At 33.6% G+C, this 14578-nt stretch overlaps 3 protein-coding genes across 5 annotated transcripts in view; all 3 read left to right on the forward strand.

Moving 5' to 3' along the window:
- The first annotated feature begins 1000 nt into the window (after positions 1-1000).
- LOC126703010 (tRNA-dihydrouridine(16/17) synthase [NAD(P)(+)]-like) lies at positions 1001-4676 on the forward strand. Of its 2 annotated transcripts, XR_007647912.1 has the most exons (5): positions 1001-1053; positions 2677-3548; positions 3658-3764; positions 4346-4504; positions 4624-4676. XR_007647912.1 is itself a non-coding variant. In XM_050401899.1 (4 exons), the coding sequence occupies exons 2-4, from the start codon at positions 3384-3386 to the stop codon at positions 4431-4433; spliced, it is 360 nt and encodes a 119-aa protein (XP_050257856.1). In that variant the 5' UTR covers positions 1001-1053; positions 2677-3383; the 3' UTR covers positions 4434-4557. The 2 variants fall into 2 exon arrangements, 1 of the variants encoding a protein (XP_050257856.1); XM_050401899.1 differs by lacking the exon at positions 4624-4676 and having other exon boundaries at positions 4346-4557.
- Positions 4677-6727: 2051 nt separating this feature from the next.
- LOC126703009 (2-isopropylmalate synthase 2, chloroplastic-like) overlaps positions 6728-14578 on the forward strand; it is a 57583-nt gene continuing 49732 nt past the window's right edge. The window contains exon 1 of one of the 2 annotated variants that reach the window (XM_050401895.1): positions 6728-6895. In XM_050401895.1, coding sequence (XP_050257852.1) covers positions 6765-6895 — 131 coding nt within the window. In that variant the 5' untranslated portion in view covers positions 6728-6764. The remainder of the gene's footprint in view (positions 6896-14578) is intronic. The other variant, XM_050401898.1, reaches the window with a different exon arrangement.
- Positions 6906-7505, forward strand: LOC126702697 (2-isopropylmalate synthase 2, chloroplastic-like; the record flags this gene model as incomplete). The annotated part of the gene is made up of 1 exon (XM_050401518.1): positions 6906-7505. A coding segment is annotated over one exon (600 nt), but the record flags the coding sequence as incomplete, so codon positions are not given.

Here is a 14578-nt window from a genome sequence, read left to right on the forward strand (position 1 = left end):
ATATACATATATATATATATATATATATATATATATATATATATATATATATATATTAGAGTAGGTAAAATTGCATACTTGAACAATTTTTCTAAGAACTGGCCCCCACATGAAAAATTATTTGGCCCCCCCATATGTCCACGTTTAGTATTCCTTCCAAACTTGCTTTTCATCTTTTAATATTTTCCCTCATTTATTATTAGTCTTTATTGTTGAAACTCCTTCGCATGTCAGACTATTGGCTTGATTAGAAGTTTTACTTTTTCAATTCCCAAACTTCAATATATTTTTCTGATCTGGTGTGAGCTGATATTGCTCTTTATTGTTATTATATTGCTCTATGTTGTAAGCTGAGATTGTTGTCCGCATCTGTTGCCACTTACTAGTAAATGTTGCTCTCTGTTACTGAATATACATGTTGCTGTTTTTCCTGCTCTGTTTTTTTCTGCTCTATTGTGCTGTGGCCATTCTTTTGGCTTTGTATTCTTTCTTTTCTTTGCATAAAATTTATAATTTTGTCTCAAAAAAGTGTGCTGAGCTTATTTGAAACTAGCGAAAATGACTTTAAGATCTTGAGAAGTACTAGAGTATTCTTCTCCTCTTTTTGTTTTTTATTAAACCAATTGATAAACTTTATTCAAAATACCAAAGTCATCTTGTATTTTTACATATAATTTCATATTGGCTTATAAGGATTTTGTTATTTTTAATTCTAAAAATTGTATATTTTCTTGTAGATGTAATTGTTATATTTATATTTAATTTCTTGAATGGTTTGAACTTATGGTTGTGAAAATGACTAAGAGAAACTTAGAAGGGAAAATGAACTTAAGATGCTTAATTGGTCATTTAGTTTTTTTAAGTGCTAATAAGAATTACATTGATTAAACCAATGCACAAAAACATATATGTAGCATTTTGAGTTTTTCTTGAATTGTAACTCACTACGAGATAGTTTAACCTCGGCCCCCCCAAACCAAATTTTTTAGCTCTGCCCCTGACAACAAGCTTTTCTCTCTCAATCACTCAAAGACTTATATCCGATTCTACTAGGTACGATCTTCTATGGCTTTTCATTTCATTGCATTTCTATTGATTTACTCGGAGAAATTGTTTGCAATGAATAGGCTTTGTTTGAGTTTTTATTTATTTTAAAAGTTACATTTATTTCAATTGCTTTGAAATTCTAGCTCAATTCGTTAGCTTTGTGGTGGAATTTGAGCTCGCTTAAATTTCTTTGGACTCGTTTAGAATCTGTTTGGTTGTTGAGAAATCGTAGGAAAATAAATGAGTTTATATTGTATTGGTCTTGTTGAGATTTTTTTTTGTTGAAAATTTTTAGTTTTTTAGTTTTTTTCATTTTTATAATTTTATTGTTGGTGTTTTCAATTGGTAAGTTTTCTAGCTCGAATCCCTAACCATTAACTTGTGCTGAAATTTGAGTTCTATTAAATTTCTTTGATTCATTCGAGAATCTATTTGGTTGTCTAAAAATTGTAGGAAAAGAATGATGTATTGGAGAGGATTTTGGGATTGAATTGGCTTTGTGTGTGTGTATATATTCAATTGCTTAAATTGTTAATTTGTGTTGGATTTTGAACTCGGTTGTCTTGTAAATTTTGGTTTGATTTGAGCTTAAATTATTGGTTGATTTTGCTATTTGGATTTTGGATGAAAAATAGTAAGTAAAGCTTGAATTTTTAGGTTCTATGTGGAAAGATTAAGTCCTAGAATTTGATCTAGATCTTGAATTTCTATAGCTAAGGATTTATTGCATTATTCAGATCTACTCACTCAATGATGATTTTGGGTTTTAATGATAGTTCAGAATGGAAGTATTCAGGGCTTTAGATTGTGAATTTTGAATCTTTTAAGGATGAAAAAAGATCTTTCGGTACTGTTCTTTATATCCAAATTCTTCAGATTAGATTGATGTTATTTATACATCAGTGACTTGATGTGAGAATTCGTGGGCTTTGTATTGCCAATGTGCAGTAATGTCTTTTATTGTGTTTGCAATGCCTTTTTCATGTGGAGGTTCAAACCATTTATGCAAAAAGAACCTGCGGGGCTTGAAGGCCATTCACTTGATTGATCATAAAGGACTAAGAGGCATTGGGAGAGGAACAATAACTTACTGCTTGTGTTATAGTAGTAAGAATTCATATTGCACTAGGAATTAAAAAAAATACAATAGCTATCATGTCTATTGTAATATATAATGTGCAACTCAGGTTTTTCACTCTACCATATTGCACTGGTGATTTGCGCTGAATGAAGTCCTGTTTAATTCATTTGAGTCAATCCATTGGTTTCCAGATGGGAGCATCCAAGCTTGTACAAACCGTCTTGCCTCAAGCACATGGAGGAGGTACTACTTAGTTGGAACCAAATCTATTTCTCATTAAGGATCAGCTGTAATATAGGTTTCCCCAGTGGATATATTGATTTCTCATTAAGTAGACAATTCAAACCAGATAATACAGTTACGTAAGCTATTTCAGTGCAAGTAGATTTATATGCATTCTGTTTCTCTTTATAAGTTATTGTGTATGTTTTCTTAAGTTATTTGATTGTACTTATGATATTAAATTATAATTTTGCAATAGAAATGAATAAGCTTTTTCATTAATCTGGGAAGTTCCTTTATCTATCATTTACTGTTAATTTTTCTAGGGAGAGTCTGAAGCTCATTCATAATCAGAAATTCTCTTTCACAAAAATATGGCTTTTAGCTACTCATTTGAGATCCGGCAGTTGAATTTCATGGCTGCACTACAGATCCTACGCAATGCAATTGGAAAAACTCCTAAAGATAAGGTAATTTACTGGTTGAGTTTAAGTATGTACTATATCATATTTTTCTGGAATGGAAGATTGCACCACCAAAATTAGTTTTGAGGGAGTTCTAGAGTGTCTAGATTAGATTATGAGAATGTATTATCATAGTGATGAAATAACAATTCCTTCAAACCTTTGGGGCACAAGCAACAAAAACTATTGGAGGCATGTTGTGTCAGAAATTTTGGAAAATTGTCCTTTTCCCTTTTTATCAACGTAAATCTAAAATTTACTCTGTATTGGTTGTCAATTATGATCTGCATCATGGTTGTTGTTGTTTACTCTGTATGGGTGTATTAATCTAGTTAATATGTATACTTTGCATTTTATGGCCAGCCAAAGGTTATTCCATCTACAAAAAAGACCCCCCTTTGAATGTCACACCTTCTCTACTAGAGAATGAGTACAAGAAGTTTAATACAATGTTTGAATTTTCTGCCTCTTGATGTCAATTGTATTACGAATCACGCTTCAGAATTTTCTGCGTCTTGGTTCAAGCTTGCCAAACAGTGTAAGATAAGTTTTGGTGGTGTTCCACTTGAATGGAATACATAATAGTCCTAATATCAGTTATGTTTTCAGTTGTGGTATTAGGCAAGATAGTGGTGTCCTTCGCCATTACCGAGGCAGCTTATACGCCTATGTTGCACTCTCGCATTTTTACCGAGACTGAAAGGTACCGTGACCAGGAATTTACCACTTGCAAGGTATTTAAAACTAATATTTTATGCATTTACCTTTGTAAATTTATACTCTCTTTTTTTTTTTTTTTCTCTCTCTCTCTCTCTCTCTTTTTTACTTTGCTATTAATTGCAGGAGGATCGGCCATTGTTTGTCCAATTTTGTGCAAATGATCCAGACATTTTGTTAGAGGCTGCAAAGAGAGTGGAACCTTTTTGTGACTATGTTGACATCAATTTGGGGTAATAATTTCTTTTTTGTCTTTTCACTATTAGTGCTGTTATATAAGGTTGTTGTGAATTATACATCTTTTGCTACATTAAGATTTATCTTTGTTATGGTTGGCTAGTAGATTATAAACTAGTGCTGTTGAACTTTATTTGAGTATGGTTCAAGAAACTATGGTCTATTTTAGTTATGGGATGGTGACAAATAAAGTATTTTAGTTATGTTCCAATTTGTCATTGTTATGAAAAAATGAGTAGAATTTTATTATTTGAAGTCATTTTGAACTGGTCTATTTTATGCTACACTTGAGTTCACCTTCAGTAATCATGGGTCAGTACTCGCATGTGCAACCATTTTTACGCTTCCATGTAGGGTTATTTCATTAGACTAGTAACTAATAACTAAGAAGACTTTAAAACCTGTAGCACTTGGAAAGACTTGAAGTTGAAGGTGAGTGAAGGCCGTGTAAGAACTCTATAACAGGACTTGGAATGACAAAACACCTAGGATTTCATAAAGCATGACTGTCGTACCTCTTCTATTAGTATTTATTATGTTACACAGTGATTGACAATATTTCAATTCCTGTCTGCAGGCTCTCGCTTGATGAATGGTTCATGAACTTACTCTTCTGTCTCTCAAGATTCTGCTTTTTCGGGTGGTTGTTCCTAGGCCGGGTTTAAGCCCCGATAGCGAGTTTGATTAAACTAGTGGCCCTGTAAAGTTTGTTCTTACATATGAAATAATGGCTCAAGTATGTTTCTTCATTTTTCCTTCCTTAGGTCTTCCATCTGTTTTCCTTTTTAGTTGCACTGTTTTTGGATTTTGGAATATTTCTATTTTTATTTTATAATACAATTATCACTTTCCCAGGTTATATTTAATGGATCATTTGATCACATGAATATTGATGCTACCAGGTATCATTACTGTATGAGTAATTTCTCTTGTTGGCTACTTAGTTATGTTATTGAGTTCCACTGTATAAGTCAGCTTATATCTTCTTAAATGACTATAATTTATTGCTATTTTGTTCCTTGGTTAACTCATAACTGTGCTGTTAGTTATACTCAATTATCATAAATATTTAGTTTCTTCGAAATAAATAAATAAATATATATATTTTGTGCATGATTATGGTTTTTTTTTTTAAATAAAATAAAATCTTATTTTGAGGGTTAAGAGACCCCTTAAATAACCTTATTTATCAAGGGTTGTAAATGTAAATTTTTTAAACCTTGGTAAAAGGTTATTTAAGGGTCTCTTGACCCTCAAAATAAGATAGAGCACTTGTTTTGAGGGCCATGAAGGCCTTCAAAATTCATTTTCGATGGTTTCGAAGGTTATCAAGGGTCAATTGGACTCGTTTTTTAATACATTTTTCTCAAGGTTTTTTAATACATTTTTCAAGGGTTTTGACCCTTGAAAAAAGTCAGATTTGTTGTAGTGGGACTTGTTCTGCATTGTTGCAAAATTTGCAAATGGGTAACTTTTGTACTTATTTGATGGAAATGGGAAAACATTTTCAATTAATGGTTTGTATTGGGGCAAAAAGAGTAGAACAGTATAATTGAAAAATGACTGTTGTTTTTTCTTGGGACAGTCCTATCAAGTTTAAGTGTTCAATCGCTTAGCTTGATTTTTTTTTTCTACACACTTTCTCCACATGTTAGTTTATTGTGAATAAAAAGAAAGGTTGTACCTAGTGTACAAAACTCCCACTTTTGCATGGTTTGGGAGAGGCGATTCGTAGGTAATTGTGAATGGTGTAGCTAAGAAAAAATGTTTATTGTGAATGATTTTCATTTGTACATGAGAGGTTTCCTGATTTCTTATTTGTTATTGTTTTATTGAGAACTCCGATAGAGTTATTGATGTGTTGCTATTTGTTGTGCTTTTTTCTCAATAAGATTATAGACTTCTAGCAAACCAGAAAAGAGAGAAAAAGGAAAAAACCCTATTCTCAATGATGATTGTTCTCTATAGTTGGTCAAAATTTCAAAGCCACTACAAGGCCCACAACTCTGTCTTCTTGGCACTCGTAGGCTTGAGTCAGTGACATATCCATAAGGTTCTTCTATTAACATAGAAAAAATTTAGACCCTTCTTTTATGCAACCTTGCCACAACTCTGAGTTGACGAGTCTTGGAGAAAAAAAAAAATTGGTGAATTTATGCAACAAAAAAAAATCTAATAACAAAAAACAAATTCACAATTTTTACTATAATTCTTCCTTGCGATTAATTATAAATAGTAAAAAAAAATGTCGGTCAATATAAAAGTGAGAAACAACTAACCACAATATGTCACATAAGAAAGTTGTGGATTTACTTGTCACAAGAGCAATGCTATTATCCACAACATTTTTATAACAAACTCTAAATAGCGGGTTATTACTGATTGTTATTGTTGGGAACAAAAAGTAATCTCAGTAGTAGATTTAAATATGAACGAGTAACAACTAATTATTTACGATTTGTTATAAAAATATTGTGTACATACCTCTTCACTAGTGACAAACAACCAACATAGTATGCTCTATTGTGAAAAATTTTGGGTCCTAAAATTACTCAAAAACATATATTTTATCACAAGAGGTTCTATGTGTACAATATTTTTAGAATAAATCATAGGTAGCTAGTTATTTAGATTCAAATTTGAATCTAATACTAAAATTACTTTTTTACACCAATAATAACAACCATTAACAATGTAATACTTAAAATTTATTGTAAAAATATTACGTACATGTAATTTCTCCAAAATTATATCCTCAAAGCACTCGTGTGCGTGACAGAGAAAAAGCGGTCGGGTCCGTGAAAGAAATATTCATATGACACACCCCCGTCCCCCCGTGTCATAAAATCCCGCTCTCCTGTTTCAGGGCTTAACAGCTAGCAGTGGTCAGGTTCAGTGAAAGGAATGTTCATATGACACACCCCAGTCCCCCCATGTCATAAAACCCCACTCTCCTCTTTCAGGGCTTAACAGCTAGCAATCTCTCTCTCTAACCCATGGCCGCCGTTTTCTCAACCCTCAAGTTCTCCCCCACACCCACAACTTCCATTTCCCCACTAAATCCCATAACTTCACACCACCACGACTCTCCTCTTCATTTCTCTCCAAAACACTCATTCCCTTTCACCTTAAAAAAAACCGCCATCTCTTGTTCCCACCCCCAACAAAACCCATCAAACTTCACTCCGACACCTACACCTTCCCCCCGCCGCCGCCCCAAGTACATCCCCAACCGCATCTCGGACCCCAACTACGTCCGCATCTTCGACACCACTCTCCGCGACGGCGAGCAATCCCCCGGCATCTCTCTAACCTCCAAGGAAAAACTCGAAATAGCCCGGCAGCTAGCCAAGCTCAGTGTCGACATCATCGAGGCTGGCTTCCCCGCCGCCTCCAACGGCGATTTCGAGGCCGTGAAGACCATTGCCAAGGAGGTTGGCAATGCTGTCGATGCCGATGGGTACGTTCCGGTCATCTGTGGCCTCTCTCGGTGCAATGAGAAAGATATTCGAAGAGCCTGGGAAGCTGTCAAGTACGCTAAAAGACCCAGGATTCAAACCTTCATTGCCACAAGTGCTATTCACATGGAATTCAAGTTGGGGAAGACGAAAGAACAGGTCATTGAGATTGCAAGGAGTATGGTGAGTTTTGCAAGGAGCTTGGGCTGTGATGACGTCCAGTTTGGCCCCGAAGATGCTGGGAGGTTTGCTTTTCAGCTTGCTTTTTCAGTTTTCTGAAATGGGTTTGTGAAAAAAAAGTGAAATTTTAAAATGCTAAGATTTGTGTTTATGACTAATTCTATAAGATATTGACTAATTCTATAGTTGGTCATTGGCTCTTTATTTTTTTGGTAAATGCATTTTAGTTCTTATATTTTGGTTTTTTTCTATTTTGGTTTTTAGTTCTTATATTTTGGTCCCTATATTTTCATTTGACTACATTTAGTCCCTAAACCAATTAACACGTGATATTTAAGTCTTTACCGTCATCCAACTAACAGAAAAAGAATTTTATTTTGACATTAAAAAATACCACATCAGCATCTAAATTACTTTTAATTAAATAAAAAAAAATTAAAAACAAAATGAATTGAGATCTAAGAACATAAGAACTTGTTCTTCATTGTTCTTCTTAAATTAAGAAATAAACTTAGCAATGACATCAAACCCAGAATCAAAGAGCAAACCCAGAATTAAAGAACGTGAGCATCAAAGAACATGAACATCACTAAATCAAAGAGCATGAACAAGAGCAAACACAGGAAAACCCACACGAAACCACACCTAAACCAAACCATCCAAAGAATAGAAACCCAGTAAAGCACCCAACTCATCCACTCCCAAACCAAACCATAATCAAAGAAATTTTGAATACCATAACAAGTTAATAACTTAAAAAATAAAAAGAAATTTCAAAAAGCGAAATTCCCAGCAAACGCCAAAACCAAATCTCCAGCAAACCCCAAACTCCAAATGTCTAGAAACGATCACCGATCAGACCAACAACAAACAACAAACCTTGCAATCCCAACCAACCAACCAACCCAGTCGAACCCAGCACCACCAACATCTCTTTCTCTAAACCCAGATCTGATCAAGCCCAGTCAAACCCACCAACGATCACCAATCAAAGCCGAAGAGAAAGCCCAAATCCAAGCAAACCCAGTCAAACCCAGAACCCACCATCTCTTTCACTAAACCCAGATCCAAAGAGAAAGCCGAAGAAGTAAACAAAAACCGAGCCGACGAGCCAAAGCTTGGGATCCGGAAGCAAGGTCTCGCCTTTCACGATCTTCTTGATCGCGAAAGGGATCCAAACCAAGGTCGGAACCACGATGAAGCCCAATTGCCTGGTGGAGAGGAACGGAGGCCAGTGAATCGGACCAACGTTGAGCTTGGTCTTGGCCTGGACGAAATCGACCATCGACTTGGCGAGTCGCAAGAAATTGCCCTGGTCCATCTACTACGATTGCTTCGGGGACTGGTGCTGAGTGACGACGCGGATTGGGCGAGGAGAGAGAATTTGCAGTGGAGGGTTTTGAGTTGGAGCTCCGACTTGTTGTGGAGCTGGGTGGCGTCGAAGAAGATGAGGAGGTAGTAGGGTCTTGGGGTTTCTGTGGAGGTGAGATAGAGATTTTGAGTTTTTTGTGTGTTTGTTTCTGAAGAAAAATTATGGGTTTTTTGTGTATTTGATTTTGAGTATTTTTTTGGTGTCAAGTTTTGTTTTTTAATTTATTTTCTTTATTGTTTTAAATTATCTGACATGGCTTTTTATAAAAAATTAAAATGCTAACGTCGCATATAAAAATGTCAAATAATATTTTTTAATAATATTTTAATCGCCACATCAGCGCCACGCCAGCCAATAGACTTTAAGTAATACCCCTGCCCCTTCAGATGGTGGAGGTTGTAAACCCATTAACATCATGGTGGGTAAGCCCTAAACCCATTTTTTCATTAAAGGAATCTATGCTTCCTAAAATCCTAAATACGTTTGGGACACACTGGTTGGAGGCTAACCTATGAGCCCTAAGGTAATCTCTGGTCACAGTGCCCATGGGAATCCTCATCCCACCCTCTATGAAAGTGATCATTGGGATCACTACCTCCCCCTCTCGCCTTTCTTCAAACCATTGCCCTTCCTTACAATATCTAATACCTACTCTTGAAGGGATCCTATACTGAGCTATGAAGTTTTCTATCCCCTTCTCAGAGTCTACCAAACTTTTGAATTTACCCATTTTTGGAAAGGTGGGGAGGGACTAAGACGATTGAGAAAAGAAAATGGAGCCGAGGTGGAAAAGACACAAAGAAAAGAAGAGTGTATAGAAAAATAAAGAGTAAAAGTTCAGGAAGACTACTGAAAGAATAAAAGTGTCCTTGGACAAGCCTTTGGTATTTGTAAGGGCTCAAATGAGTTGGAAAAGTGTGCAGGTTCAAATTTATGTGCGCTAAGACGGAATGAATGCTAAAGTGAGATGAGAAGTTGATTTGAGAGGTATTTATATTAAGGAGGGGGTTAGAAGCGGGAAAATTCCCGCTCGGTACCCAACAAAAACATCAGCTGTTGGATTTGCATCATGCTGTAGAACGTGGGGAACAGGAAGCTGTAAGAATTTAATGAAGGTACGTCTTGAATGCCAAAGCACCAGAAGCGTGCCTTGGGCAGTTAAAAAGGCGTCTTCACTAGCAGAGGTGGGATGCAGAGAGCACAAGGCAACTACAGTGACGTCGAAATCCTCCTTTCTTCCTGAGGAGCCAAAAAGAAGAATCTCGAGGGGCTATTGTAGGGGTATGGTGCCCAAGAGCTTATTATTTATGTATATAATGGGCCTAAGGCCCAAGCTGAGGATTGGAAGGTGTCCGAGGATGGTAAACATTGTCAAGAGAGCCCATGTTAGCAAATAAAGAAGTCGGTTTTGATCATAACGGCTCAGGGGGTTGTGCCGAGGATGAATGCCTCCTCGGCTAACTAAGGCCGAGGTCTGTAGGGGTGGTCTGTTGTCCAGGGGAACGTTCCAGGAACATTATGTTGATACAGATAAGTGCTACGGGAACACAAGACAAGGAGGAGTCCTAAAATATCTAAGAAGAAAGCTGCTACCATCGCATTAAACGCTTTGCAGCTAACTTTCTGGCTGCATTAATGTGGAGAAGATCCTTGAACAGTGTTGCATTGGCTACCCCAACGCATAGAGGGACTGAGAGGGTGTCTGATGGGATAAGCACTCAAGTGGTGGCTTGGATGATCAATAAGTGAAGGACCAAGATTGCCTAAGGAGAACTATATAATAGAAGAGACCCTCCATGGAGAGGGAATCGAGAAATCAAGAAAGAAACACTGTAGCAATCAGGAACCAACTTTGTTATCAAACTTGTGAGAAATATATATGAACTGACTTCCTCGGACTGTGCCGAGGACGACTTTCTTTGGATTAATTCAATCTACTTTCCTATTCTTGTCAATGGAGCTCACTTTATTTGTTATTTAACTCATTTTAACCCAGTTTTTCTAACCCACTTTCTACAAATTCATTGTTTTGGGCTTTTTGGGCCTAGGACCATCCATCGTCTAGGCTAGGGACTCAAATCTGGTCCTTACATCTATCTATTCTATACTATTAGTAAAAGAATTTTCTGTTTGGGTTTCATCATTTTGTGTACTAAAATATCTTTACATAAATTCTTAAACTTTCTAAAATACCCATATCTTTTAGTTAGATAATTTTAAATTTTAGAACAAAAACTATTTAAAAGAGTAATTTATTATTTTTTAAAAAATTTATAAGTTTTAGAATTTCAAACTTTTTATCAACTCTCATGTAAAGAAAAATCCTAAAAATCAAGATATTATCTCTATCTCACTTTTAAATATTATTTCACTAAACCAAAAAAAAAAAATTCTCATCACACGTGTTTTAAACACAAAAAAAATAAATAAAAAACCTCATCGTACTTGCAAAGCATGTTTCATGATGCTAGTAGATAAATAGATAAATAATTGATAGATAGATGTTGACTACACGTAAAAAAAACTCTTACATGCATATGTAAATGTCAATTAATAATTAAGGCCAACTCAACAATTTTGGGGGCCTTAGGCGAAAATTTTAAGTGGATTCTTTTTTAAACTTTAAAGTCTAAATTTGCACAAATAAAAATTAATTTATTACATGGTTCAATAAATTAGTATCACTATAATACAAATGAGTTAATATAATATATATCAAATTATTAATTGGTGTGATAATTTATAATAATTGATAAAGTAAGAGTTTGCATTGAAAAAAATGTGATAACTTATTAATTAGTGTGCGACCGTGTGGGGGCCAGCTTAGCTTAGGCATTGTGATGTGTTGGGGCTTGTGGACAAGACTGCACAGTGTGCACTGTGCAGTCTTGTCCTATCAAGTTGTGTGCATTGTTGTTGTGTAGTATTCTGCATTTTGGGATACAATGTGACATTTTTAATGCATTTTATTGACCAATAAATCTATTTAATTTTTTTTTGTAATTAAAATATATAGATAAATATTATATATATATATATATATATATATATATTTTTTTTTTTTTTTACAAGTGGGGGCCTTTTCTTATATGGGGGCCTTAGGCGATTGCATCTATTGTTCAGCTGGCTCTATTAATAATACACAAACATTGCATATATATATATATATATATATACACACACACTCTCTTATATAAAGAAGCATTAACAACACGTATAAGAAAATTGTTTAGTTTAGTTTTTTTATTTTTAAATAAAATTTTGAATAGATTTGAGCTTTAAAAAAATATAGAGACTTTGGCTGCTGCTTCTTTTTTTTTTTTTTTTTTTTTTTTTTTTTTATAATTTTTAAATTTTTTTTTAATTAAAAAGAACAGGTTAGAAAGAGACTTGGCCCTTTGCCCCTGCACCTTTGTTAAATGGCAAAAGCCTCATCTACGTTTTAGCATTATCTATATATATATATATATATATATATATATATATAACCGAAGCCTTTGAAACTCCCACAATTTTCCACGTCACTACTATTTTATTTTTATTTTTATTTTAAATTCTTTTTATTTTAGATTTTATATCTTATATATTTATTATTTCTCTTTAATGTGTAATTATCTTATTAAGTGTTACAATAGTTTAGTTTAAGTAAAACTCTATTAGATATATGTCTTAAGACCTCGAAAATTCTACTTAAAACCGAAGCCTCTGAAACTCTCACAATTTTCCACGTCACCACTATTTTATTTTTATTTTTATTTTAGATTTTATATCTTATATATTTATTATTTCTCTTTAATGTGTAATTATCTTATCAAGTGTTACAATAGTTTAGTTTAAGTAAAACTCTATTAGATATATGTCTTAAGACCTCGAAAATTCTACTTCAACTAAAATTCTATAACAAAAATAATATATCCAAGTCAAACAATGTGGAAAAGCAGATTTAGTTATATTTGAAGCGAAGTTCCTCCTGAAGGGTCTCAAGAAGCAATCCTAATTTATACTTTCGGTTAATTGGCATGATCCAGTTTCTGACGTGATAAGTATATGGTGCAAGAGAGTAAATCTTTTGTATGCATGCGCATGTCCCATATGTCAAAATAGAAATTGAAAGTAAAATACCTCATCAGTATATATATAAATATACTTTATCAATACGTTTCAATATTTCACTATAATTTTTTTTTTTAATTTTTAGAATGCACTATAAACTTTTCAGTTTGTGTTTTACAGCAATACGTTTTAGTTAGTGTTTTACTTTATTTACTTTTTTATAACAGTTTTAACTCTCTCTCTCTCTCTCTCTCTCTCTCTCTCTCTCTCTCTCTCTCTCTCTCTCTCTCTCTCTATATATATATATATATATATATAACTGAAATCTCTAAAACTCTTACAATTATTATTTTTGTTCAATCCAAACTTAATAAGGAGTGAAACTCTATCTCTCTAACAAGTCCAATTTAAACTCAAACTCATCATTATCATTTTTTTTTAAACAAAATTATTTTTGTTTAATTCAAACTTAACAAGTAGTGCTATTTTTCTAACAAGTCCAAGTTAAACTCAAACTCAAACTCAAACTTAAACTCAAACATTGTTAATTTATAAATTTTCCCAATACTAATTGAAATCTTAAATGTGAAGTTCAAAAGTTGTTAGAAAGATTGAGTCTATCTAAATCCCCAAACATATCATATTCTACATGGCATATATATAGACCAGCAAGTGTCTCTAAACCTCACACGCTCAAAGGAAGGAGAAAAAACAATGGCAGAACATAGAATTGGGTATATTGGGATCGTGACACCAAGCAGTAAGGGTAGTTCAATCAAAAGAATAATGGCGAATAAATCATTAACACTATAAAAGCTGAGTAGAGGTATGAACTCTTCTTATGTTATTTTCTTCTTCTCTATTTTATTAAAAAAAATTATTTTATTATTTTTCATATATTTTTTAAAAAGTAATTTTTGTATATGAACCACCAAACTCTCTTTAGCCTTTTTTTACAAGATAAAAAGTTTGTAATAATTGAAATTATTCTTTTGAATGTAACTCATCTTTCTCTTATATTTCTCTATTGTTTAGCCATATATATTTTGTTTTTTTTCAATAATTCCTAAGCAGTGAATCATCTGATTCTTCAATATTTTTTGATCTTTCAGAAGTTTTAATATCTGAATTTTTGAGTTATCTTTTTGCATTATCTGAAATTGTAACACAAATTGAAGTCATACAAGAGCAAATGGTGTAGTTTCTTAATCAATTTTAAATTTTATAAAATTATTTTAGTTTACCTTACAAATAGGTAGGTTCCCGTGCATAGCACGCGTTAGCGACTAGTATATAAATAAATACATGAAAAGATAGGAACAATCTTTTTTTTTGGGCTGAATAAGATAGGAACGTTGTCATTGTCATTGTCATTATAAAACAGTACAAATATAAAACAGTGAAAATGTCCAAAATTTTCTAAATATGGTCCCCTCATATAACTTTCGGTCTTCCACTTTGATCTTAACTTTTGCTTTCATGAACTATTAATTCATCCGCATATTTTTAGTGCGATTATTACTTCACAATTATAAATGCTTGTAGGGTATAAGAGGAAAATTATTGTGTATTTCCAGAATACCATAAATACATATTCTCTCCTCTCACATGAATAGTAGGTCACACTAATTAAATTTATAATGGGACTTGCCATTCATGTGAGAGGAAAGACTACGTATTTATGATACTCCGAAAATACCTAATAATTTTTCGATATAAGAGTTTAGGGTAGGATCAATATACACAA

The sequence above is a fragment of the Quercus robur genome, chromosome 10 (genome assembly GCF_932294415.1).
Source record: "Quercus robur chromosome 10, dhQueRobu3.1, whole genome shotgun sequence".
NCBI classification, from domain to species: domain Eukaryota; kingdom Viridiplantae; phylum Streptophyta; class Magnoliopsida; order Fagales; family Fagaceae; genus Quercus; species Quercus robur.